Source organism: Chelonia mydas, chromosome 2, assembly GCF_015237465.2.
Source record: "Chelonia mydas isolate rCheMyd1 chromosome 2, rCheMyd1.pri.v2, whole genome shotgun sequence".
NCBI lineage: Eukaryota > Metazoa > Chordata > Testudines > Cheloniidae > Chelonia > Chelonia mydas.
The window spans coordinates 250,058,986-250,086,968 of record NC_057850.1 but is presented as its reverse complement, the minus strand read 5'-3'; the positions used below and the strand labels follow the sequence as shown (position 1 = coordinate 250,086,968).

General features: G+C 48.7%; 1 protein-coding gene across 11 annotated transcripts in view; it reads right to left on the bottom strand.

Annotated features, from left to right (window-relative positions):
* The window catches only part of LOC102931859 (mitogen-activated protein kinase kinase kinase 3), a 117,974-nt gene that overhangs the window by 21,995 nt on the left and 67,996 nt on the right, over positions 1–27,983 (bottom strand). For 7 of the 11 annotated variants that reach the window (XM_037891166.2, XM_043541617.1, XM_043541620.1 and 4 more), the window contains 6 exons: positions 24,302–24,345; positions 22,867–22,966; positions 16,367–16,480; positions 14,042–14,153; positions 4,239–4,372; positions 1,455–1,528 (listed from right to left, as the gene is read on the bottom strand). In XM_037891166.2, the coding sequence (XP_037747094.1) occupies positions 1,455–1,528; positions 4,239–4,372; positions 14,042–14,153; positions 16,367–16,480; positions 22,867–22,966; positions 24,302–24,345 (578 nt within the window). The remainder of the gene's footprint in view (positions 1–1,454; positions 1,529–4,238; positions 4,373–14,041; positions 14,154–16,366; positions 16,481–22,866; positions 22,967–24,301; positions 24,346–27,983) is intronic. The other 4 variants (XM_037891167.2, XM_043541623.1, XM_043541622.1 and 1 more) reach the window with 2 other exon arrangements.

The window sequence follows — 27,983 nt, the reverse complement described above, 5'->3', positions numbered from 1 at the left end:
CACATGCAGGTTGTCCTCTCGGCCAATACCAGACAATTGGAAACAACATCTGCAGCACCTAGTGAAGGGTCCAGTTCTGCAGCCGTTCCTCACAGAAGTCCCTGGGCCAAATTAAAGGAGATCCTAAAGGAGCCAAGCACCTTACGTCTTATTTGCACCAGCTTGCCAATATGCGAGTATAAAGGAGCCAGATGATCTGCTTTAACAGACACCTTCTTACACCCTCCTGTTAGCTGCGTTCCTTGAAGCGCTGCTCCCTTCTGTCCCCGCACCATGCAAGCTGCACCAGCTCAGACACCCTTAGACTCAGTGAACTGAGTAAGGGTGGTGTGGGGTTTAACTGAGTATGGCCTGACCCAAAGCCCACTGAAGTTGATGGGAGTCTCCACTGGACTTTGGATCAGGCCCTAGGTCACTCTAAGGGTTTGGAGGAGCAACTGGGCTGTGTTCACTGTGCTGTTATTCCAGGTGAACGCTATTTAGACTTCACTGCAAAATCAAGGAGGAGCGGATGGGCTGGGAGGAAGGGAGCCCACGTTTCATGTACATTTGATGAAGAGCGATTGTGTGAGTGGAAATTATTACAAGGCACAAAAAGGCAATGGAGCGTTGGGCTGAGAGAGATGAAATGTGCAAAGTTGGAGTGCACATAAGGATCGGATCGATACAAATCGAACCTGCTCTAATGCGATGCTAGTATAATATAGTCAAAACAGTAATGGGGGAAGAAAGAAAATCAGTGATAAGGAAAATAAATGGCTTCCCAAAAGAAAAAGACATTGTATCTGAGACACTAACCTGCACTGGGGAAAGTTTGCTGTCACAATTGCACTGGCAGGTCTGGATTTAACTGGCAGCACTAACGATTGACCTGTAGTCACTTAGCACAATGTGTCCTAGTTGCTTCTTGCAGAGGAGCTTAGTTGTTTTTCCTCTGGTATCCTTAGCACCTGTGGAGGTGTGGATGTCTGTCTGACTGCTCAATTTACCAGGCTCAATTGAGAACATACACTATGGGTAGAGCGGAAGTAGGGAGCAGCTAAGGCGTTATCGATCCAGTGATATAGAAATCCAGAGGGATGAAAGGGGAAAAAGATCTTCCAAGAACCAGAGAAACTGGAGAGGGAAAAGGTCAGATAGGTTATCTAATCCCTTGCTGGTGCAGGACTGTTCCCATCCATCCTTTGCCCAGTCCAGTATTACATGACTCAATGCATGGTGCTTCCATAACTTCCACAGGTAGACTATTCCGCAGGCTAACGGCTCTCTCATGTTAAGGTTTATTTCTTGGTATTCAGTCTAAATTTCACTTTGCTTAGGTGCGGCCCATTCCTCCTAGTAATAACCCCCGCAGGACATCTTAAACAGTTCCTTTCCCTCCTTCAGACACTTGCATAGGAAGGGGTGGTGGTTTTATTTATGCAGGCAAGCCCACGGTGATGTATCTGACTTACCTGTCTATAGATCTGTCCAGGGACTGGCAGCTCCCAGAGAGTGATTCATCAGGGCTGATGAAAGGTTCAAGCATCTTTGGACAGCAAGGAAAAGGGAAAAGATTGACACAACGTGCTGTAAACCCTGACTCGGAAAATCCTAATAGTCTGGCTTCGACAATCCTCCAGATCCTCAGCAGGTGTAAATCAGTGACTTACAGCAGTGGAGGGTCTGGCCCTGTACATCTGTTACCCCGTTCAATAGGGGATCTCAAAGCGTTTTGCAAACAAATTCATTATATCCTCTGACACAGTAGGGATGGATTCTTCTTCTTCTCAATTATTATTTACCTATAGGGAAATCGAGGCACAGAGGCTAACGTCCTGAGTTCTGAATGTGCACAGAGTCAGCTCCACATTTTCAGTGCTTTTGAAAGCCAGGGCATACGAGACTTGCCCAAGGCCACCTGTTAACCTGGGGCACACCCAGGAATAGAATTGCCTGGTCGCTGCCTTTAACCACAAGCCTGCTCTTCGCCTCTGTTGGTAAAGGGCTAACAAGGAGGTTAGATCAAAGACTTTACTCTGCTCTCCCCAGCTCAGCAAGTCAATAAATGCTGTATTTGTGTGGGCTCCTGGATGACACATTTTACTAGATTGTGTTAATTATATCTGATTGTTAACAACAGAGTTGTTCTCCTAGGTGGCTTAGGGAACCCCAAAGGCTACCCACACTTCCACTACCATGGCGTTTTCTCCATGCCACCCAGCGGTGTTATAACAACAATCCCACTTAGTCCTTTTCATCTACAAGACACTTCACAACTAACACCCCCCAGCACCCCTGTGGGGTCGGTGCTAAGCCCAGCTTTCCGAGGAGGAAGCTGAGGCAGGGAAGCTAAGCAACTTGGCCAGAGCCATGGAGTATGGCAGGCTTGGAGCCGGGATTAGAAGCCAAGGAGTTCCTCACTCCCTGGGCTATGCTCAGGGTACTAGAGCATGCTTCTCTGTCCCTGTGATGTTTCTATGGTTACAGCTATTTAACTGGCTGCCATAGCAACACTCATTTGTTTGGGTAGGAGAGTCCCAGTGGAAACCGTAATTTCTCCCCCTTCACACTTCTACCCCAAAGACTGATGCATTGCAGCAATCCAGCCAACGAGGAGATCTCCATCCCTTGGGGCCCATAGTTGCCACCCCACATGATGGCCACAGAGGGTCAGTGGAGAGCAATGGGAAAGTCCCCAGCAGCGGCTGAGTGTGCGGTCTGTCATTCCCTGGATCCCCAAACTCCCACCACTAGTAGGCCAGCTTCCCCCGGAGTTACAACCCCCATGTCTCCTGGGCTGGCCCCGGGGGGAACAGCTACAGGCAGCCAAGTCACTAGAGTGCAGCCACCTCTTGAGGGGTCGGGGAGGTGGGAGAGGGGCAGTGGCCAGCCCACTGTACACTGCTAGTGAGAGCCAAGACTAGAACCTAGAAGTCCTCAGCTAAGCAGTGAAAGCATGGGGCCAATCCTCAGCTGGCATAAATCAGGGAAGCTCCATTAAAGTCAATGGCCACATGCTGACTTACATGTGCTGAGGATCTAGTGCCTCCCTTCGCTTTATCTAACCCTAATGAATGCAGCTCAGAAACCATTTACAAACAGTCCAAGCCCAGCGTTTGGCTGCTAGGTGCACAAGACATCTGCGCTCAGCTGCTGCCAAGGCTCCCCCAGAGAGAGTGTTCAGTTTATTAATGGCCATATAACAAACCTCTGAAAACATAACTTTGTCATGGAAACCCTGGCCCAGCCTTCCCATCTGTGTTGCTAGCAAGGGCCACGATAACGCAACAGAGACACTTCTTCCCCTACATCCTCTTCGGTGGCAGAGTAAGAGCAGCCTATTTCTTAAGGCTTTTATCCCCTTCTTGACATTGTGAACGTTGTCCAGAACGCGTGATAAGAAAGGGCAGCACTGCATCCCTCCCACGTAGCCAGTGCTCACCAGGGCTGCGTTTTTAGTCTGCAGGGCTCTAAGGCCCTGACCCCGCGAGGTGCTCCATGCGAGCACCCACAGACTGTCCCACTGACTTCACTTGGGCCCCAGGATCCATCTGCACGGGGAAACTTGCAGGATTGGGGTAGAGCAAATGGAGAGGGAAGGAGTGGGGCATAAGTTGCTTTCCCCTCCAGTTTCACTACAGTTGAAAATAGTGGGGCCAGGAACCATAGCTGGAGCTAACCCGGATGTGGGAAGCAGGGAGGACAGCTCAGCACTTCTACCCCCTCTGCAATCACAGGGAACGGACTGGGATGCTCTCACATCGTCTCAGCCCCCGGCCCCTGTTTGTCATTCTGGGGGCCCATAATTAAGGTTCTGATTGCTAGCAAAAGCTATTTGCACCATATATTTCCTAATGGTTTGGATACGTAAGTGTGGTTTCTCCATGGTTACATATGCCCCCAGTGGCCTATAAGCTTCTGTGAGGTACTTGCTTATCACATGCTACGTATTGCAAAAAATCCTATGACCTCAGGTCAAGCAGTTGTACTAAGCTAAACTTTCTACTAGGCCTTGCTTAGACCTCAGCCTGTTGCCAAGTTGAAATGTCCTCCAACTTGCCTTTCAGTGTCTTGCATTACTAAAAGCAACCTTGCACATAAAATATAAACTTTGCTTGCCCCTACCAGATCAGGTCCTGTGTCACAGGTCAACACCTAGTAACTCTCCACTGCTCCAGCTCTGGAGTAATTGAGCTTGCCCTGGGGGTTGTAATGATCTGATTTGCCTAATGCTGGCGATACTCAGCTCCACTTACATTCTGGTCCATAGTCTCAGGGATGAACTCCCCTTCACTGTTAATACTGGTGTAGGAGCCCTGCCGAGCAATCTGCTGCTGTTCTTCAGGAACGCTCCCCGGGGGTGGAGAACTCCGGCCCGTGTGCAGGGAACCTACAAACACAGACAGAATCACTTGTAAAGAAGAGAAGGAACCATCACTGCCTGTCCCCGGAAAGGAGGCTGTTCCATAGCATGGGTGCTTTTTGCTAGACCAAGCCTGAGCTAGGACTCCAGAGTTGACTGATCTCTGGGGAGGAAGGGAGGCAGGGCCGGGAGAATCTATGCTGCCATTCAGATCATGGGGTCAAAGGCTTTCGGAGCAGGCACTGTCTTTTTAGCTGTGTGGGGTTGAACAATGCCTACTGGTATGGGGCCCCATTCCCTTGCTGGCACCCTCACATGCAACTGCAGTACAAACAATAATACTAACATAATACTAAAGGAATAGTTTTCTAAAGCTTAGCTGTAATACCCAGAGATGAGCACAAACCCAAACCTCTGACCCACAGGTCCCCTGAACTTTGGGGCAGTTCATCCCTGGATTGAGTTATGGTGGCTAAGGCCCAGATCTTCTACAATAGGAAAAGTCTGATGCTCTTGGAAAAATCGGCCCACTCTCTGCTTTGTATGTGTTTGCTGTGCAACACTGGACAGCCAAATACACCAATGAAATGTACGTTAAAAAACAGCTAAAAAAAATACCCAGCCCCTCTCCTGCTGACCTCTCCCTCCTGATGTTTCCCTGAGCTCAGAGGTTCTAGAACCAAAAGAACTTTGAGATGGAAAAGACCCAGATAGATGATCAGAGTGGCCCCTTCTGGCTGTGGATCTGTGGCTCTATGAATAGGCACCTAGTCCATCTCCTACTTGATGGAGGGCTTCCCTCTTCTGTCTACTTATTAGATCCCAATACCGTGATTGACTCTGCACTCTCAAATCTCTGCAGCCACATGGTCCCACACTGAAATCAGTGGGGCTCCTCACTAGCACAGAATCCACCTGCATGCATCTCATTGCAGGATCAGGGCTGCAGTGTTTGGGCCAAACTAATTTTAAATGTCCCAGGTGATGGGGCTTCTCCCTTTCCCCCTGGGAGACAACTCCAAAGCTTCACAGATCTTGCTGTCAGTTTTCCATTTTGTCTCATTATTTCCTGAGTCATGGTAAGCAATCCCTCCACAGATTAGTGCTCGCTCACACCATTCCAATATCTGCAGACTATTCTTATGTACCCTGGCTTAGCCATCACTTGGCCAAGCTGTACAGATGTAGCTCTTTAAATCTGTCCTCACTCCTTCCAGCTCCTTTCCTATCTTTGTCGCATTCCACAGAACTCCTTCCAGACCACCAATATCTTTCTGGTAACGAGACGCCCAGGGCTGAATGAATATTCCAAGCGTAATGCATCAGAGGAGGATCTATCCCATCCCTGTCCCCAGATGTGATGCCAATGCATCCCAAAACTGCACTGGTCTTTGTTATCAGGGCTGATTCCAAGCCGATTTCATATAAAATCTGTAATAATCCACTGGTGTTTCATAATGGGCCACCTTCATCTCTGGAACTCAGGAACTCTCAGTCTTTGGATGTCCTCCTCCTCTGTTTTAAACGGATGTAAATCAGGAGTCGCTCCCCTGCAGTGCTAGAGATCACCAGATCAGGTTCATTGCATTTACATCTGGGATACACTTGTTCCATAGTAAAAGCAACACTGGAGAGGGTGGGGGTGCGGGGAGCCAGTCCAGATCCCTTACTAGGATTTGAAAAATAGTCATATGGTTTTGAGACATTTTCTTTTTCACCCCTTCTTTTCCCCTCACAGATTTCCTACATGAGAAGTACACAGTGGAAAAAACCCCAAACCAACCAAGAAAGAACTAATGCCAAGACCCAGGAGAGAAAACACCTCCAGTTATTACAGATCTCCTATTGAACTGGCTTCAAATCAGCCCTAATAACAAAAACAAATGGGAAGTACAACGCAGTCTCTTTTCTCCTTAAAAACAAGAATGTAACCATTTAAGATCTCAGTTTCCTTGAATAAACCAGGTTCACAGTATTAGTCAATTATTTGTTTAGCACTGCTGTAGCAAACAGAGAAATAAAGGCAGTCCCTGCCCTGAGAAGTGTATAGATTTCACACACAGTGATTGTTGTGTCTCAGTTATGTTGGGAATTTATTTTATTACGCCTATTGCGAGATAGGGCTTTGTGCTGTTGCTACCATCTCTCTCCTACATGGTTCTTTCAAAAAGAGTCTAAAGACCTCATCCTGCAAAGATTTACATACCCTGAGTTTAACTTTAAACATAGGAGTAGCCCCCATTGAGCTAAACAGGACTGCTTGCAAGTATAAAGTCTTTGCATGATTGCATGCAAGTCTTTGTAGGATCATGGCCCTAGTCTGTATAACTATTCCTTGTGATGGCGTTTACAGACCCCACACGGAGACTAAGGGAGTGATCGAGCAGTGCCGGGCCAAAAGGGCCCCGCCCCTCGGAAGCAGCAGATTATGCTCCAAGTAGAGGATCTGCACAGAAGGGGACTCCAGTCAAGCAGGGAGGGAAAGTGAAGGAGAAGCGGGCTAACAGGAGGTACGCAGTTTGCATCTTCTGGGGAAAAAGCGATCCGCAAGAGAGGGTCTGGACTGGGGGGTAAAACTCAACCAGGCGGGACCCTTTCCCCTCCCCACTGAGGGAGAATAACTGGACACTAAGAGAATCATAAAATATCAGGGCTGGAAGGGACCTCAGGAGATCATCTAGTCCAACCCCCTCTTCAAAGCAGGACCAATCCCCAATTTTTGCCACACATCCCTCAATGGCCCCCTCAAAGATTGAACTCACAACCGTGGGTTTTTAGCAGGCCAATGCTCAAACCACTACGCTATCCCTCCCTCTGGAGGGCTCATGAACGCTCAGTTAACTGACTGAGCTGCTGGGACTGATTGGGGACTCCTGGCTTGAGGAAAGCAGGCTGAGACTGCTGAGAAAGCAAGAGAGAGCACCTCCAAGAGGCTGGTCAGGTGCACCAGGAAGAGGTGATCAAGACATTCCAGATCTCTCCCCCATTGGCCCTGGTGGGGAGGTGGCCTGGGTCCCCCTACTTCTCACTCTCCCCACATCTGTCTGGGAGAACTCCTGAGCACTGGGAAATTGACAAGCCACAGCCTGCCGACCTGAGTGCAACTCACTACAGGGTGGAAGGACTGTCAAGCCATGGCCTGCCCAATAGGCATGCTGTCCTCTGAATGAAAGCTGCTACACTCCTATTGACATCGGTCAGCTTTGTTTGACCGTCCAGGGTTATGCCTTCTGCCACCAGATTCAAGGGGGATAAGAATCCTGACACTCTCGTCCAGGATAGGCAGTAATTCGGAAGGAGGGGCCTCTCAGTGAAGAGGAGCTTGGTACCGATTGGGCTAGGGACCCTTTATGGCAAGACTGGCCCAGTGGATAAAGTTCAGAGGAGCTGACAGGAACGGCTCATAGTCTGACACCTACAGGGGTGGTGTGTATTCCAAGGCACTGGGGATTTCCCCGCAGCTCTTGCTCTGGTGTCCCTACACCTCCTTCTTTGGCTGAATTGGAGAAGTGGATCAAGGCTTGGGAGTAGGACATTCTGGGCAGAGGGAGGGCCCTGCAGTGTCAAACTCACTACTCCCAAGGATCAGGTGGAGCCTGATCTAGCCACCTTCAGAGCACAGTGCAGCCCCCCAGCACTTCCCCCGTTAACGAAGCTAGAGCGCCGCTCAGCATCACCGCGCTTCATTCAGCATGGGACGAGGACGGAAATGGAGGCAGCTGGGTTGTGATCCATTAACGACACAAATGATGTTGCCTAAATGTATTTATAGGATTCAGATAGTACAGCGACAGACATCTGAGACAGATTAGGTAACCTAACCTTCATCCAGAGAGACCGAGAGGGAGGGGCAGATAGATGGATAGATAACTCTGGCCTTGGCCTGGCCCCGCCCACCTGTACAGGTTGCTCAATAAACCATACACCTGTAAAGGGCAAGGTAGAAGGCGCAGTACCAATACTCTTTGCACTGGATTTCGGGTGCTGAAGAAACGCAGCAGTGCCAGGGACAGAGATTAGGTGCCCTAGAAACCACCCTACCAGGCTTTTCCTCCACCTCTTGAACTTGATTCCGTCTCTGCCCCGCTCAGATACAGCAGGAAGGAGCCGGCTCTCTGAAACACTAGCTGACAACAAAAGCTGAACTCCTGGGGCCTGATCCTCAGCGGGTGTAAATCAGTGCAGCATCACTTAAGTCAACAGTCAAGTTGCACCCGCTGAGGATTTGGCCCTGAATATTCAACTCAGTTGAGCTAATCAGAGAGGAGAGTGAGCTAGGATCTCCCTCTGTTTTACACACAACACAACACAAGGCCATTAGCTCGGGGCTAGAGTACATCATGTCCTGAGCAGAGCCAGCCAAGCCAGCAGGGAGATTCTGACAGCCACTCCTGGCATTTGCAGGGATCTTCCATGTTCCTTTCCATTCGTTTTTTTTTTTTTAAGAAGTTTTCATACAGCATGTGCAGAAAGTTTGTGGTGTTGCACGTACAGCTAGATCCCCCAGTGCCAGGCTTGGCTCCCCTCTGCCTAAATGTTCTCTGGTTTAATTCTCCCTCTGCTTAAGCAGGTCCCAAATCTTTACCAACTGCTTATCTGACAACGCACCCTCCCCTGGCTAAGCAGAGATCCAGAAAAGTGTGTTTCTATTCGTTTATAAAAACATGGGTCGTGATTGCGAAGGGGTCATCAAGCGCTGCCTACGCTCACAGCTGCAAGCTCCAGAAGCTGAGGGCCCAGCCCTGGGCCGATGTCACCACAAAACAAGGGACGTTATGCAAAGATCTGATGTTCATTAGAGTCCCAGCTGTGACTCAGGGGCTTGGGATGCAGCAGCAAAGGGGTCCAGGGTTTAAGGAGAATGAGGATATGCTGAGATTAATAAGACCGGACTTTTCAGCTTGGAAAAGAGACAACTGAGGGGGGATACGATAGAGGTCTATGAAATCATGACTGGTGTGGAGAAAGTACATAAGGAAGTGTTATTTACCCCTTCTCATAACCCAGGAATCAGGGGGTCAAATAAAATTAACAGGCAGCAGATTTAAAACAAACGTAAGGCAGTATTTCTTCACACAATGCACAGTCAACCCATGGAACTCTTTGCCAGAGGATGTGGTGAAGACCAAGACATTAACAGGGTTCAAAAAATAACTAGGTAAGTTCATGAAGAACAGGCCCACCAATAGCTATTAGCCAGGATGGACAGGGATGGTTTCCCTAGCATTTGTTTGCCAGAAGCTGGGAATGGGCAACGGGGGATGGATCACTTGATGATTACCTGTTCTGTTTGTTCCCTCTGAAGTACCTGGCATTGGCCACTGTCGGAAGACAGGATACTGGGCTAGATGGACCATGTAGCATGCCCTACGTATCCCTCTCAGTGCCAATCCACAGAGGACTGAGTCTGTCGCAGCCCCCACTAGAGTGTCTTGGCTCTTCAGTTCAAGCTACAGAGCCTTACGCTTCCAGCTCTGAAATCCCCAGTTCAATCTCCAGTGCGTCAGCAAAGATAGTAGCTGTCCGACACCTGCATTGAATCTGCAGTCTGCTTTCTGGATCGTAAGACGATTGGCATGCTGGCTGGGATGTTACATACTCCAAAGAGGGGCTGGGAGATGGCCAGGCCCCTACCATCTTGCAGGCAGCCTGACAATCCAAGGCGGACAGCATGGAGAGTGCAAGCTGCACCTGGAAAGAACTGCGCGGGGCCGTCCTTCCAGCACCCCAGGAGGCATCCTGCCTGGGTCAGCTTTTGGCATGTAGAATGCCTGCTGCTGGCGCGGTGAAGCTCTGCAGCTCCTCTAAGGTATCTGTGGCTTAAAAATGCTCTTTATCTCTGGAAAGGGACTATGTGAAAAATCAGAACTGGTTGGAAACTTTCCCATTCACCTTTTTTTTTTTTTTTTAGGACAAACAATTGGATTTTGGACGAATGGTTTTTCCAAAAGGCATCTGTTCTCCTCAGAGGTGGTCCATTTTTAACATTTGCTATTTCGGGGGAGGGGGGTGGGGGGTGTCAAAGTTTTCCACAGAAAATTGCAATGAAAACAACAAAATCTGTTTTCACTGAAATTTTCAGGAGCAAGAGAGTATTTTCTGTCCATCTGTGGAGGAACTAGTCCCTTTTCCTCAGCAGATCTGCTCCCTCTGGGTGGATTCAGACTCCCTTCTGCTTACTCCCGTTAATGTAGCAGAGCCAGCACAGTGATGGGAGAGGGCGCTTGTGTATCAACAGAATCGTTTACTAAGCTCCAATCAACCACATCTCCCTGTTAACAGCCGTGGGGTTGCACAGATGGAAGCCAGGCCAGGACTGGACCTGTGGCTCCTTTGTCACTGACAATGACCTGCAAAGAGGGATATGCTCAGACTTGACTCACAGAGGTCAGGCTGACGCTGCAAAGCGGACAGAAAACACCTTCCCATCTTCCCCCCCACCCCCACAAAACCAGTACATTGAGCAATTTTTGCAGACAGAATCATTTAGAACACCCCCCGCCCCCAAGTTGCCATTTTCACAGAGTTGCTTTGCAGAACAGAACCTCCCTTGAAAATATAACTGGCTCTGCAACTTGCAGCTCCGCAGTTAAGGCTGAGGTGAGATTTCCCCTTAACCTCACTCACTTCAGTCAACGCTGAAGCAAACACAAGGCAACGTTTTGCAGCTGGAAGTGAAGGACAATGTAGCCAAGTGAAATGCCAATTATCTAAACTGGGATCTGGCCAGGGCACCATGCTCAGTAATATTCCTACTCATGGAAAATACCATGGAGTTGTTAATGACCCGCGATGATCAGAATGCCAGGGTTACACCTCATCTGAAAAAACAGCCCCTCCATCCGCTCAGGGACTCCTACCCCCATTGGCGCATACCGACTCAGAAGGAAAAGAGCAACCTGCTGTATTGCTATATTGCTAACACCTCCATGGAAGACCCAGGTGCTGCAGCAAGAGGTCCCTTTAGACCTGTATTGACCCAGAAACTGAACGTTTCAAACAGAGTTAGGATGACCTTCTGGTAAAGCAGAGGCCTGGTTCTCAGAGGAACTGGGTTTCAATCCCGGTTCTGCAACAGACTATAAGCCAGTGGTTCTTGACCGATTTATCATTGTGGGTCGCATATGCAGCCTACAACGTGTTACCTGGGCCACAGGTTGAGAACCACAGCACACTGCCCTCAGACCCCCCCCACATGCCCTATGCCCAGCACCTGCCGCCCAGAGACCCCTCTACAAAGTGGGGGCAGGAGTGGAGCCTTGGGCGGGGGGGCCCGGTGGCTGGGACCCTGGGCCCTGTTGTGGGGGGCGAGGCAGCAGCCCCAACACGGGGCTGGGGCGGCAGCCTGGACCCCGACCCCAGGGCCAGCTAGCAGCCCCAACACCAACCCCAGACTCTCTGTGGGGCTGGCCAGATCAGCAGCCCCAGACCCCGCCAGACCCTTTGCGGGGCTGGCAGCCCCAGAGCCCGCCATGTGGGGCCAGCCGGTGTCCCCCACCCCGCCGTGCTACCCCTTACCCAGCCAGGCAGCTTGGACCCTGTGGCACTGGGCAGTCAGCTGGGTTGAGAACCGCTGCTATAGGCTATACACGGACTCTCTCTGTGCCCTTATTCCTGCAGACCTTTGCCTGTCTTGCCTATTTAGATTAAACTTTTCAGGGCAAAGACTGGTGTGGTCTCTTATTATATGTATGCACAGTGGGACCCCATCTTGGTTATGGCCTGTAGATGCTAGTGCAATACAAATAATAATAATAATAAAAGCTCAAGGTGGTATGGCCTCAAATCTGAGCGAGTGCCCCACATAATTAGAATCCTCCCGTTAGTGCAGCTACATCTGGGATCAATTCTGCCATCTGCACACACACATTGAATCCCAATGCCATCACTGGAGTTTATGGGCATGTGTTAACAGTTTAACATGCCCCAAGAAAAGAAGCAGAGATGTTATTCTGTTTAAGTACAAAAAGTTCCTACTGAGGCTTTGTGCAATAACATGTATTAACACATGTGTTTCATTCAGATTCATCCAGAGACTCTGCCAAGCTTTGGGCAAACACTCAAGAGCAGCGTGAGCTAAAAGAACCTTGGCAAATAAACATAACACAGCCAAATACAGATCTTGTATATGCACACACGGCTCCCTTGACTTCCACAGGCATTGTGCATGGCTGTCCCGGGGTGGAATTTGACCCAATATAGGAGAACATCTCAAATAAATCACTGTGCAATATTTCAACAAGCTGCAGCCTATATTGTCTGACAGCACATACCATGTGAGTGAGAAATGGTAAATCCACAGGAAAAGAAATCCCTTTGTTGCAATGGTAAAATCCTTTAGCGCATAATATTGCAAGTTCTCTGGAGCAGGGGGGTGGGGTCCTAGCACAGTGGGGCCCTGATCCAGACTGGGATTCTGGCACTACTTCTATACATATTAAATAATCATTTGGATGAAACCAATATGGCTCTCTAGAAATTACATTATAAAGTAACCCATAGAATGTAGTGGAGAATGCTCTTCTCTGCACAGAATTTTTAAGACAGCCTATAGAATGTAATAGAGAATTATATTCCTGGTATAAAATTCTCTGTGGTGGCTTAATAGATCTATACAAAGTATACCATCCTCTACTAAATCCTACCGGATTTTCCATAAATTTTCTTATTAACCATCAAGAGGAGTCTAACAACGCCACTTTTCACCAACGATCTCTAAGTACTTAAAAAGAGGAACCATTTCACAGACAGAAACCAAGGCAGAAAGAGATGAAGAGACTTGCCCAAGGCTACACAAGTCTGTGGCAGAGCCAGGAGCAGAAACCAGGCCCAGTAGGCACTGCACATGTGGACTGAGGGCCAGAAGCATCAGGGCCTAGTGTTCAGAGAGAGTAGGACCTCAGCACTGGCTGAAGACTAGCACTTTGGAGTGTAAAGGATGTTCTGTTTCATTTGAGTAGCACTTCACACACATTCATTCTCACAACACTCCATGGGGGTAAGTACCGTACCAGGAATCCCCTTTTACCATGTGGAGCAAGAGAGGTTCAGAGGCACATCCAGAGTAACAAAAGGACACAGATTCTCCTCTCACACTGGTGAAAATCTAGAGCGACTACACTGAAGCCAGAAGACGTGAGAAAAGAATTATTGGTTTCCTCCCGGGGCAGAGCTGGGATTAGAACACAGGAGCTGCCGAATCCCAGTCCACTCAGCCATGTTATTTCCTTCTTGCTGACAGAAGAGAGTGGAACAGAAGGCAAAAGTAAAGAAAATGGGAGAGAACAATTTATGCAAAGGTTTGAGAGGGCCTGGCTTCCTCGGGTTCTGCACTGTCCCAGGCCTTGATCAAACTCAGCAGCACTGAATTCATTTGAATCCTCTACAACTAGACATGTTTTCCCTTCAAGTCTGAAACCAGGAACCTCTGCACTTAACCCTGGCTCTTAAGCAAGATAACTGACAGCGCTTCTCTTGGATCCAGGCAAGCCAGCAACGAGCATGTGAGCTCAGCTGGAACAACCTTTCCTCTGGGCCAAGACCCAGACACTAGCCACACTGAGCCTTCAGTGCGCTGGCCAGATGTAAAAATGTCAGGAGACAAGAATGAACCACAGGGATGGGGCGGGGTACGGCCAGCCTGCAAAGAACCGGTGCTGGTGTGCAGCGAACCTGAGTGCATCGCATTTCACTCACCTGTTGAATACTTCCGCGTTCTCTCAGCGTCTTTATACAGGGACCCCATGATGTCACCCATGGACTTGGATATTCTCATCTCATGCTGCTTACTGTTGTTGGGCTGGAGGAACTGCGAAGCAAAGGAAGCTGTTACACTCTAGAGCAGGGGTTTGTACCTTTCCAGACATTCCCATGAAAATGACATTTGGTGACTATCATTATGTTTTCTGGTTACCAAATGATGGCCGGGGGTGGGGAGGGGGGAGCCTCAGAGCTGCAGCCCAGCCATGGCAAGAGTCGCGTGGGCAGCCGCGGATCCTCCACCTGCCCTGGGCAGGGAGCCCAGGGGGTGGGGACATGGGCCAGGGGCTGCTTTTGATGTGCCCCCTGCACCACGGGCAGGTGGAGTGTCCGCCGCAGCTCTTATCATGGCCACGCTGCAGCTCCAACGCCCCATCCCCTGGCCAGAGCCAGGTTGGGGAGAGCCATGCAGGCAGCTGTGGTGAGCCTGGGTCACTCCACCTGCCCTCGGGGGGGGGGGGGGGGGGGGGGGGAGGGGGACGACGACACACGACTCTGGGGGCAGGGACATAGGCAGGGGGCTGCTTTCGGCCCACCCTCACCTCAGGCAGTGTGTGTGTGGGGCTCCCCAGCCCTGCTCTGGCTTGGCCGGGGTGGGGCCTCCAGGGGAAGAGGAGGGGCCTTGGGGAGAAGGGACTCCCGACCTCCCCACTTTTGGGAAGGCTCCAGCACCCTTGTCTCAGGCCCCAATCCTTCAGTCAGATCCAGACCCCTGCAAAGACCATGGATTTTAGTGAAACTCTGTGCAGTGTAAGGGCCCATCCATATCGATCCAGTTGCAGCACTGGGCCGTGAAAGGAAAACTGACAGACAGACAAAGGGGTAATGGAAAGGGGAACAGCATATCCAGTGAGTAAGGTGGTAACTGCCACGTCTGGGCAATATGGTGCTTTAACAACACCGTGCTGGTGAGGCTTTTTGGTAAAATATGTAGACTGCTCCAGAAATCCATGGCCCTGACATGCAGTTAGATCCGAGTATGTATAATTATATATTATGTTTTCTTCTCAGTACTCCCAGAAGGTGCTGGAGTACAAGCCATTGGCCAACTCTGTTCCACAGTGGAGTGCACCTGTATCCCTCTCTGACTCAGCTGCCCTGGCCTAGCAGCAGCGACTTCTGCAGCTGCAATGCTCCTGCAGTCATGCGCGTCTATGGGCTGGCCAGCAGGAGGTGCCCAGGAATGATATGAGGAAGGAAAGTCCAATGGCTAGGGTGCTTAGCCTAGGACTTCACAGACCCAGTTCAAATCTGCGCTGAATTCCCTTTTTATGGTTTCTATCCAGCAAGGTTTGAGTACTTGCAAAAGCTACAGAGCACTCTCAGGTGCCCTTCAAGTCAATGGGAGCTGAGAGCAATCAGCACCTGCCACAGGATCAGGCCCTTTATGAAATGCACAGTGTCCTATGACTGCATAGCTGCCCCTTGACATAATGCACAGAGAACATGCTTAGGGCAGCACAGCACATGCTTTGGCAGGATGCACCTGCACACACCTAGAGAGCCAGACCGTTCTCCTCAGAAGTACACCCAGCGTGGGTAGGTTCAGTGTAGGGAGAAGTGTAGAGCCACCCTGCCCTGGGGAGGGTTGGTGCACACCTGAGCAGCCTGGTGTGCGGGGGACTGTGCAGTCTGCAGTATCCTGTAGGATGGAGCACCCTGCTCCTCACCCTGCCTTTGGGGTGCCATCCTGGATCACACAGAGGGAACGGTCCCAGTTCTGTCCCAACTGCAGAGGCTGCAGTTGCCCTGGCTGGTGTGCAGGGTACGTAAGGTTGGGAGAGAATTTATTTTGCTCTCTCTGAAAACCCATGCAACGGCCATGACAATCTGGCCCTGTATGACCATAGAGTGACACTGCTATCCCAGGGTCCGCTCGCAGGATAAATGGCCTGCCACAAACACACCCCTCTGGGCCACACAGGAGTCCCCTGGAAGATGCACGGTGTGGATGTCCTCTCACAGGAGATACACTTGCCGTCTGTCTCAGGAATCTATAAGGCACCTATTGCCATAGTGGCCAATCCTGCCTCGCAGAAAGCACTAAATTAAATTCAACAGCTGTGCCGGCAACAGCATCTACACCGATCTGCCGACAGGGCGGATTTCAGAGCAGAGGTGTACAAGCGGACGATGGTCTAGTGCCAACTCAGACAGCTACGAGCAGACACCCCTAGGACAGCGTTTCTCCTTTCCATTCCCCCCTATAAAATAACAGCGCGACTCACTCTGCAGACAAAAGAACAAAGCTAAATGGCTCACATTTGCTTTCCTTGGAGCCTTCACAAACACCCTCAGGCTCTTCAGAGAAGGGCTAAGGTCCAAGTGCTCCACCGCTCGGTCCAAGTCTTCCTGGGATTTCAGTGGGATCAGGAGCTGGAAGGGATTGAACAAACACCCACAGCACGGCAGGGTCACAAAGTGGGTAAACAAAGGAAGCAGAAACTTCACACCGCTCACAGAAGGCTTGGGAGGGAATGGAGAGTCTGGATGGAAAACAAAACCCAAGCACCCCTGAGCACTCAGGGGCTTTAACCTCTTCTTCCAAGATATCATCCATGGAGGAACAGGATAAAATTACAACAACAATGCCCACAAAGAACGCCTGAAAGCCGCATCAATGATCCAGCCAGTGGGAAGACCAGAGAGCTAAGAAAAAAGCTTACCAGTCATCAGTGGCTCCAAACTGCTAGCATTACAGAGACCCCTGGCTGTTGGGGGTGATCTTCCTGACTCCCCTTCTCTATGAGTCGTTGGACCCCCACATGCTTCTGATACTCATCTTCAACTTGCACACGCTAACCAGCTACAGAGCTTGGGCTGCTCATGGGGACAAAGCTATGGGTGGACGCTGCTCAGTCTTAGTGACCTAAGGCCTTATCTACACTGGGTAACTTTTCACCAGTGATGCCAAAGTAGCTGCATCAGTACAAACCCCACATGTATACAGGCACAGCCAATATAAGCTGCGATTTGCACCAACACAGTTTACTCTGGTCTCAAGCAGGTATAAACTGCACAGATACAAACTGAGTTTATATCATCCTAGCCTGTGCACAACTAAGAGTTTGCACTGGCGTAGCTACCCTTGCGGCTGGGCACAAATGGGATCAGGGCAAATCCCACGCGTAGACAAGGCCTAGCTCCTACATTTGAATTACTAAAATACCACTCCCCACCAGAGCCACGGGTTCAACTCCCAGTAGGCTCCATTTAGCCTTTCAGCTGAAGCAAACCCACTGAGTTTGCTGTGGGCAAGACAAAGCCCTGTCTGTGTGACACAGGTAAAAGTCCCATGTTTGTTTGTTTTTTTTGGTAGGAGCCTGATTTTACCCTGGTGTCTTTAACCAATATTTCTGCTCTTTCACATTGCTATGTGGCGTGTCATGCTGTGCAGGTCAGCTACTACACTCCAACCCCTGAAGTAGCTGCATTTCAAAGGTGCCTGGTTAGTGCCCCTTTCTGTTACCCTGGACCAAAGCTAAACATCTGCTTCCCCCAGCCTTATGTCCTGTTGCCTTGGGGTCTGGCCCACAGGTAAATACATTACGGATTGTGTGCCCGCAGCGTGTGCAGTTCGAGATAAAGGTGCTAGGGCACACACTGGTGAACGGGAAGCTGTAGGCACTGGCCAATACAGCTAAGATCTCAGGATGAGAAACTGCTAGAGTTGCGGAAAGAGGCCAAGAACCACAGCTTTGCTCCGTAATTATCTATGTTAGGTACTTATATGGCCCTCGTTACCATAGTACAGATGGGGAAGTGAATCAGAGAGAGGCTAAGAGCCAGATTTTTAGAGGTATTTAGGCATCTAAATTCCCATTCAAAATCTAGGCCTAAATGACTTGCCCAAGGTCACACAGGAAGTTTGTGGTAGACTTTAGAGCAAGGAACTGAGCCCAGATCTTCCACATTCTAGGCTTGTGACCTAACCCCTGGACCATCATTCCTTACAGATTCTAGCTGGGATGGCTAGATGGATCCAATACATTGCTTAACCTCACTGAAGTCAATGGGAATTCTGCATGTGTGTCCAGTGGAAAAGATATCCATAGTCTCTTGTAATCCCAAAACACTGATTATAATAAAGCCAAATCCTGCTCTCAGTTGTGGGTGCATGCAGGTTTGCTGACTTCAATGCAGCTGTGTAGCGAGGAGCAGAATCTGCCTCACGTTTAACTTCTGCTTTATAACACTTGAGGCTACCTCATTGCAAAATGCACAGGGCAACCTTCCGTCCTTACACTCCCCCTGGTTTCCTCCAAAAGCAGAATTTGGCCCTGAAACCATTGGGTAATTCCACAACCCCCGCTTCACCCAGCTCCTCACATATTTTCCAAACTGCATTCCCTCGGCCGCTGCTTTGAACAAAATGTTCTGTAGGTCACCGTGTCTCCTTCCACTACCACATCATTAATCCATTCACAGACCAGCCTGGGGACGCCAAAAGCATCAAGCTGAAATTGCCCTCCTCTGGAACAGAGGGAATGCAGTATTTAGTTTGGCTTTACCGATCACCCACGTCTGGCAAGTGGATTTTGCTCCATTTGGCATCCAGGCTGCTGTATACATAGATTCTGGGAACAGGGTTCCACTAGACACTAAATATAGCCACACACACGCACGCACACAGCCTAGGCACTAATTGGCAGGTTGCACACTCCACAACTGAGCTACAGCTTTGCTTCTTCTGTCTATAAACTTAGTAATTACGATGACAGGTAGGAAAGAGAGAGAAATGTCGCTGACTGATGTTTGCGAGCTTACAAGTCCTCCCTTCTATACTCATGGATGGCATGCCTCATTTTCTACTGTGGGAGCTACTGGCCAATCCACTGCAGCTTACACAGATCTAAAAAAATAAATGAAAAGGGGTGAGACTATTCATTTATTATTTATACTACAGTAGAACCTTGGGACCCTGTTGTGCAAAGTGCAGTACACACACATGGGGACAGACAGTCCTTGCCCCAATTTAAATTGAGGAGACATACAAAAGGGGATCAAAGTGGAAACAGTGGCAGAGCGGGGTGAAGCAATTTGCCCAAGGTCACACAACAGGACAGTGGCAGAGCCAGGAACAGAACCCCGGTGAAATGCGGCCACCTCTAGTGAGGAATGAAGCAGCTGTTTAACAATGCTCAGGGATGTCACAGCTCAGATGAGGACAGACTACTGCATCCACCTGAAACCACAGGGGGAATTCAGACAGAATGTTCCCATCCACGTCAGAGTTCAACCAGGATAACGTCCCTATCCTGGCAAAAAGTGCCAGTCAATGGCCACAGATGTGGCTTCTGCATCTCATCTGACCGATGGCATTTCTAGTAACACAACACCCCGTAGCACTACATTGGTATCAGCCCCGACATGAGGTTAGATCCCCACACCACTCTGCATCAGAGGGGTTGGCCCAATGCATGCATCTGTAGCACTCCCAGTGCAATTCAATTGATTTCATTGCTCCTGTGTCCACAGGCCTTTCAAAGGGATACATATCTCCAAAGCAGCCTGCTTGTCTCATGTATCTATTATGTCCTGTCATTTACTATGTGTTTGTATAGTGCTTAGCACCATAAAGGCCAGCCTGTTTTTGGCCTTTAGATGTTACCACAATACAAACATTAAATACTAACAACGTATAATAAAGGCAAGGTTCTGTCTGCGTATGAAGAAAAAGCCAAAGGCTGCTCTCAATGGAGCGGAGTTACTCTAGATTTACACTGGTGTAATCGAGAACAGAATTTGGTCCAGAATAAACTATTAGCCCAAACACAGTATGCCATGGACATGCAAGTTGCCTTTCTGTAAGTTCTGTTTCATTGGTTTATACTATTTCCATGATAATGTTCTCGGATGCATAATGCCCTGCATATCAATAGGTGCAGATTCTCACACACACAGACTATTTACGGAAAGAAAAAGAAAATCTAAGCCCATTCTTATAATTATTTATTGGTTCTAAGACAGCAGCACCCTGTGGCCTACTCAGGATCATGCTAGGTGCTCTGCAAATGCACAGGCAGGCATTCCCTAGCAGAGGGTACAGTATATTACATAAACTGCGATTTGTTCTTGTTGGAAGAATCTTTCAGTGGAAAGAAACCTGGAATGAAGTGACTCACTCCCGGAGAATTCCATGCAGGCTTTTTCCGGCAGGGACTATCAGAGAATGCCCAAGATTAGAAAATGTGTAACGTTTCTGGCTACAGTCAAAGCTGCAGCCTAGAGGGCCAATTCTGCCGTAGTGTTAGACATTTATCATGAGCAATAGCAGCAGCATCGCTTGCAGGATTTGCACATGCAACACCCAAGTGGCATGGCAAGTTCAAATGGGTTCTGCACAAGTCTGTTCTGTTATCTGACCACAGAAATCACATATGCAAGTCATTTATGCATGTAAAACTGTGCCTATGCAAATGGAATCCTGGCAGAAAGCCCTTCAAAGACATGGCTCTAAACGATGGGGGGTTTCTATTTGTTGGTCCAACACCACTCTGCAAAAAAAGGAGGAAATGTGTTTTTCATTTGTCCTTTAATTAAGGCCCCTAATGATTGTTTTATACATGAGCAAGCAGGCCGTGGGTTTCTTTTGCTTTCCATTTCAAGCCAATGGGATGTGAACCAGACTGTCTAGTAGAGCTGGTTGTTTTTGACAGTCTTGCAGAAAGTTTCCATGAAAACAAAAAGCTTTTAGGTCAACTTTTTCTTCACAAGTTTTTGGGGTTTTGTCAAAAAACTGGAAACGGCCAAAGTTTTCCAGGTTCAGTTTTTCCAACAGAATCCTGAAAACTTTCATTGAAATTGGTCATTTCCCACAGATTTTTTATTAACTAAAAGGCAATTTTTCATCAAAATTAAGTTTTGAACAAAAATTGTGACCAGCTCCACTATACAAGCAGGGCAGACTTTGCCATAAGCACAAACCACCAGTGTCTGGGGCTGTATGATCAACCTCACGGTCTGATCCTGCCTTCAACAGAGGGACCAGATAGGAAGGCAACTCATAGCCTGCCCCTTCTGAGCTCTTGGTAGGACACCACAAATCACGGTATGCAATGGTATGTAAATAATGCCCTGGTTCGCAGGACTGTAGATGACAAGATGATCATTGTTAAGCCTATGATTTAGTCACAGGTATTTTTAGTAGAAGTCACGGACAGGTCACGTGCAATAAACAAAAAAATCACACCCTGTGACCTGTCCGTGACTTCTACTAAAAATACCCGTTCCTAAATCTTGGGGGGAGAGAAACACTACTGAGGGCACCCTGAGGGCCGCTGCTGGGGAGTGGGCTTGGTCCAGTAGCTCCGGCCGCCCCCAGGACCGCTGCTCAGGCAGTCCCCAGAGCCAGCTGCACAGGCCACTTCTCAGATGGCCCCTGGGGCCAGCTGCCTGGGACCACCTGAGCAGCGGCCAGTGCAGCTGGCTCTGGGCCTGCTCCAGCTGCGGAGCCACTCCAGAAGTGGCCGGTGTGGCTGTCCGCAGGGCCATCTGAGCAGCTGGACCCGGAGCCAGCCGCTTGGGCAGCCCTGGGGTCAGCCACATTGGCCGCCGCCGAAGTCATGGCGGTCATGGAAAGTCACCTAATCTGTCACGTCCGCGACCTCCGTGACAAACACAGAGCCTCATCCTGGTACACGCAGGGCTTAATTTGTGCCAATGCTTTCAAGGGCTGAGCCCCGGCACCTCTAGGCTTGGCGGTTCGTAGCTCTGGCACCTTTGGGGCTTGCCGTATCAGTTATGAAAGAAAAAAAAAGAAAAATTGCTTGAGCCCCGGCACCGCTTTAGTGACAAATTAAGCACGGGGTCCATTCCTTCAGTCCTTTGAAATCCATGACTCCACACACTGATGGCTGAGGATGACCGTGCTGAAGCTTGCATGGGGCCACTGCGTCTGCCACAGAAACATACAGGGGGGGAGCATTCAGTTCGAATGCTAAGCTAACACGGCTTGGAGCTGGGATGCTACATTAAAATGAATTCCGTGCTGGCACCGGAGGGCATTAGGGTACACTTAGCCACTGAACGAGGGCAGCACAAGGGGTGAAAGTACAAGCTTCCCTATCACTTTAGCTGTCAGGGCGTGGGTTCAAGTCAGCCCAGATCAGCAATGACTTCACATCAATCCCATCTGAGGCCCCCTTCAGCAGAGCATATGAAACTAGTGTAGTGGCTTCAGCCCAGTTCCTAGTGAGAACCCCACAATGCAGCCTTGAAAAAAGCGGGTATGAACTGGCAGCCTTGGTTAATACATTACATACAAATAACGTTTGTTGGCAGCCGCAGCAGCAGCCCCTGGGATTCAGTGAACCAACCACTCCTACAGCTGCCCCTATCAGACCAGCGCGTTGGCGGAGAAGGCTGTACTGCTGCTGATTGTGCTGTGCCCGTCCTGTAGATAAGCAGAGGACTTAACTCTCCAAAGCTGTCAGTCAGTCAAGTTCTGGGTTTTGTGGACCCTCCCGCATCTGAGGGGGTGGACCGTTTGTTCTGGGGCTTCACCCACCATCCCATACCTGTACTAAAGTCGCTCTGAGAGAGCCAAGTTAGCGACTGCTCCCTGTTTCGGTGTCTAGACACAGTTCAGTCAGCGTCGTAACAAAGAGCTATTGCACGCTAAGTAGGACAGAAAACATCAGGAAGGATTGTCCTCTTCCCCATCCGTATGTTCTGTCCCCAAGTTAGAGGATTAGGAATAAACCACTGTTTAAGTCTGAAACTGGGACACTGCCAGGCTGTAAACACAAACAGCTTAGTACCTCATTGTTTGCATAGTGCAAATCCATCATCTGTCCAAAAGCATCCATGACTTTCTGTAGCACTTCTTTGAATTTGACTGGTCTTGGAAACTGGAGAATCCTGTACGTACATACAGAAAATGAACAGCACAAGTGTCATGTGGGTATATGGGTGCCATGGTACTGGCCAACGTTTTGGAGCAAGGACCTGTATTCTTATGCCATAAGTGCCATGTTAATAAATAACAGTGATCAATAAGCATGGAGTAGTTCATGGCAGTGAACCCACAAGTAGCTTCCCTTCCCTCCCACAGAACAGCTACAAGTGGCTGGGGAGCACAGACCCTGCTCTTTGCTAATGTGGTGCAAGCTGTCTGTGCTGCCCAGGAAGAATTCTGGCTGACCCCACCAAGATCCTTCGGAGGCTTCCAGCAGCAGCCTAGACCCTCTGCCCTCCCCATGGTGTACGGGTGCTAAAACCGGCAGGATCTAGCACAGCAGCACATCTCCTAGATTTAGCAGAGGTGCCACCCACGGGGCATTGTCCAATTTTCTTTGTGATCTAGTGGTGTTTCTTTGAACACCCCTGACTAAATCTGTGGGCAGAGGGCGCGCTGCTGAGGGAGTACCTGCGGGGGGGGGGGGGGAGGCTATTGTGGGGGTCGCCCTATAGGGCCACTGCTGGGGACCACTGGAGCAGCGGCTGCTCTGGCTGCCACAGGGACTGCTGCTCGGGCAGTCCCCAGAGCCAGCCACACTGCCCGAGCAGTGGCCGGTGTGGCTGGCTGCAGGGCTGCCCGAGTGGCTGGCTGCAGAGCCGCTCCAGCAATGGCTGGTGTGGCTGTCCCCAGGGTTATCTGCTTGGGCGGCCCTGGGGTCAGCCACACCGGCCACTGCAGAAGTCACTGAAGTTGCAGAAAGTCACGGAATCCGTGACTTCCACGACCTCCGTGACAGACATGGAGCCCTATTCATAGTGCACTAGTTATCATGCATCTCAGCCTGAGAGATCCTGACTCTCCGAAGTGTCCTGCTCTGCCACGGTCACTGGACCCTCCAACAAGCTGAGAGCCTTCCACATCAATGTCAAGCAGGGAGGGCAGGCTGCCTTCAAATCACAGCTCTGTTATTATGGGACCTGTGCCCAGAACCTGGTTATCTCAAGTAAGTGTCACAGGCTACTAATCAAAGAACAAACTCATGTGGGAGGCCTGAAGTCCAGCTAAGTTCACCGGTTTGAGAATAGAGCTACTGGTGAGTGGCATTTAATGAACCACAGTTAGGAACCAATTTGCCTGTGCACTAGTCCCAGGAAATACTTATGGCTGAATTCACAGGCCTCTCCCATGCCAAGCTCTCATTGATTACAATGGGAGTTACATTTGCAGGTGAGGGAAAGCAAGGGCCCTTTGCCCCTCTGCGCCAAGGGAAATGCGGGAACGGGTCAGGAACGCACCTTTTCTCTCCATCATATTCAAACTTGATCCTGGCATTCCGCTGCTGAAAGAGAGGAAATCAGTTAGCTCCCAAGATCCTGAGAGTCTAATTGAAATGGATCTGATCCAAATCCCACTGCAGTCATTGCAAAGGCTCCCACTAACTTCAGTGGTCTTCAGATCAGGTCCATTTAGGGCCACATTGCCTTCTGATTGTAAACTCAATAGAAGCCAAGTGTATCAATGGGAGCTCTGTGCTCACCTACTTGAAAACTGTACTTGGCCCATATTGTGAAAGAAATAAACTTCTGCATAAATAAATGGCACCTCCACTTTCTGTTAACTACTCACCCTCTAAAGCTACACCATTGATAAACGCAGTTGAACAACAAGTTACATTTATGTAGGGTGAAACTTGCAAAAGCACTTAAATGACTTTGGCAATGAAATCCCATTTTCAAAAATGACTTAAGTCTGATTGAAAGTAAATGGGACTTCAGCTCCTAAGTCATTCAAGTGCTTTGGAAAGTTTTACCCATAGTGTCTTTCTCAGCAGAAGTTCTCAGAGCCCTTCATCAACTGAAATGAAGCCCTGCAAGCTTCATGGACTCTTTTCAAATACACCATAATAGAGGCTCAACTTAAATGTATATCCCAAATTAAAAAACACAGTAAAAGAACTAAAGAAGAGCCACCGTGGCTTAACCACCATGTAAAAGAAGCAGTGAGAGATAAAAACGCATCTTATACAAAGAGGAAGTCAAATCCTAGTGAGGTAAATAGAAAGGAGCATAAACACTGCCAAATTAAATGTAAAAATGTAATAAGAAAAGCCAAAAAGGAGTTTGAAGAACAGGTAGCCAAAAACTCAAAAGCTAATAACAAAATGTTTTTTAAGCCTGCTAAACAACCAGTGGGGCCCCTGGATGATTGAGATACAAAAGGAGCACTTAAAGACGATTAAGTCATCGCAGAGAAACTAAATGAATTCTCTGCTTCAGTCTTCACAGCTGAGGGTGTTAGGGAGATTCCCAAACCTGAGGTTTGTAGGTGACAAATCTGAGGAATTGAGATTGAAGTGAGGAGGTTTTGGAATTAATTGAGAAACTTAACAGTAACAAGTCACCGGGACCAGATGGCATTCACCCAAAAGTTCTGAAAGAACTCAAATGTGAAATTGCGGAACTATTAACTATGGTTTGTAACCTGTCCTTTAAATCAGCTATTGTACCCAGTGACTGGAAGATAGCTAATGTAACGCCAATATTTAAGAAAGGCTCTAGAGGTGATCCTGGCAATTACAGACCGGAAAGTCTAACATCAGTACTGGGCAAATTAGTTGAAACAATAGTAAAGAATAAAATTGTCAGACACATAGAAAAACATGAATTGTTGGGCAAAAGTCGACGTGGTTCCTGTAAAGGGAGGTCATGTCTTACTAATCTGTTAGAGTTCTTTGAGGGGGTCAACAAACATGTGGACAAGGGGGATCCAGTGGACATAGTGTACGTAGATTTCCAGAAAGCCTTTGACAAGGTCCCTCAGCAAAGGCTCTTACGTAAATTAAGTTATCATAGGGTAAGAGGGAGGATCCTTTCATGGATTGAGAACTGGTTAAAAGAGAGGGAACAAAGGGTAGGAATAAATGGAGAGGGCTAACTACCGGTGTTCCCCAAGGGTCAGTCCTAGGACTAATCCTATTCAACCTATTCATAAATGATCGGGAGAAAAGGGTAAACAGCAAGGTGGCAAAGTTTGCAGATGATACTAAAGTGCTCAAGATAGTTAAGACCAAAGAAGACTGCAGAGAACTTCAAAAAGATCTCACAAAACTAAGTGATTGGGCAACAAAATGGCAAATGAAATTTAATGTGGATAAATGTAAAGTAATGCACATTGGAAAAAAATAACCCCCACTATAAATACAATATGATGGGGGCTAATTTAGCTACAACTAATCAGGAGAAAGATCTTGGAGTCATTGTGGATAGTTCTCTGAAGACGTCCACGCAGTGTGCAGCGACAATCAAAAAAGCAAACGGGATGTTAGGAATCATTAAAAAAGGGATAGAGAATAAGATGGAGAATATCTTTTTGCCCTTATATAAATCCATGGTATGCCCACAACTTGAATACTGCACACAGACGTGGTCCCCTCATCTCAAAAAAGATATACTGGCATTAGAAAAGGTTCGGAAAAGGGAAAGTAAAATGATTAGGGGTTTGGAACGGGTCACAATATGAGGAGAGATTAAAGAGGCTAGGACTTTTCAGCTTGGAACAGAGGAGACTAAGGGGGGGATATGATAGAGGTCTATAAAATCATGAGTGGTGTGGAGAAACTGAATAAGGAAAAGATATTTACTTTTTCCCATAATATAAGAACTAGGGGCCAGCAAATGAAATTAATGGGCAGCAGGTTTCAAACAAATAAAAGGAAGTTCTTCACTCAGTGCACAGTCAACCTGTGAAACTCCTTGCCTGAGGAGGCTGTGAAGGCTAGGACTATAACCGGGTTTAAAAGAGAACTAGATAAATTCATGGAGGTTAAGTCCATTAATGGCTATTAGCCAGGATGGGTAAGGAATGGTGTCCCTAGGCTCTGTCTGTCAGAGGGTGGAGATGGATGGCAGGGGGGAGATCACTTGATCATTACCTGTTAGGTTCACTCCCTCTGGGGCACCTGGCATTGGTTACTGCTAGTAGACAGGATACTGGGCTGGACGGACCTTTGGTCTGACCCAGTATGGCCATTCTTATGTTCTCCCTGCGTTTCCTGCTTCACCAGTGGGGTGAATCTCAAAAATTTCTGACCCTGATTTGCCTCTCATTTATACAGTGTAAATATCCACTGATTTTCAGGGAGTGAATCCTGGTGTCAGTGAGAAGTGACTCAGCCAGGCCTGGTGTCAGTGAGAAGTGACTCAGCGATTTGGGTTCATGTCAAATGAGCATCCAAAAGTTTTGATTGGGAATGGCCCTGACCCACCCCATTTCTCCTCGGCCAAATGCCCCCCAAGCAGCAGAGGACTGCATAATCCAAGCCCAGATCCATATCCATATTTTGCAGCTGGCTGTTACCTCTAGAAAGGTTCTGAACCAGAACCCTTGGACCTGAAACAGTCTCCCCTCCTCCCTCTGAATTTTGGGATGTTTGAAATCCGGTTCAATACTTCACCACTTAGACCTGTCTCTAATGTGGATGCTGATCAAAAGCTTTCCAAACGGGCTGCACTCTGATGTAAGCACCTGAATAGCACAGACCTGGAATTCTCGTGGGAACACACTTCCTCCTCATGCATTTCTGATGCTTTTCCTTCCAGTACTGGCTGGAGCCAGTGCACTTATCAGGAGAAGAGGCCTTCTTGGGATATTTTAGCACTTAAGGTTCAAAACTGGAAAAATACCCTCTTTTCCTGAAGCACCAAAAATTGGTGGCTGGTGGTCTTTATTATTCTAAACTGGCTCACCTCTCCCTATGCTGTATGTTCGCTCTTCAGGCATGGCTTTTAGGGGCCAATCCTCAGCTCTGCAATATCCCTGGACTTCAGTGTGTGTTGCATTACTCAGAACCTCTCAGGATCTTGCCTTTTAAAAATGATCCTAATGAGTAGCTAGCTCCTGGTCCCCCATCCGAGACACAGCCATTTTAGCCCTGCCTTCCTTCTGAAGGGTGAGAGTATGGAAACTGTGCCTTCATGC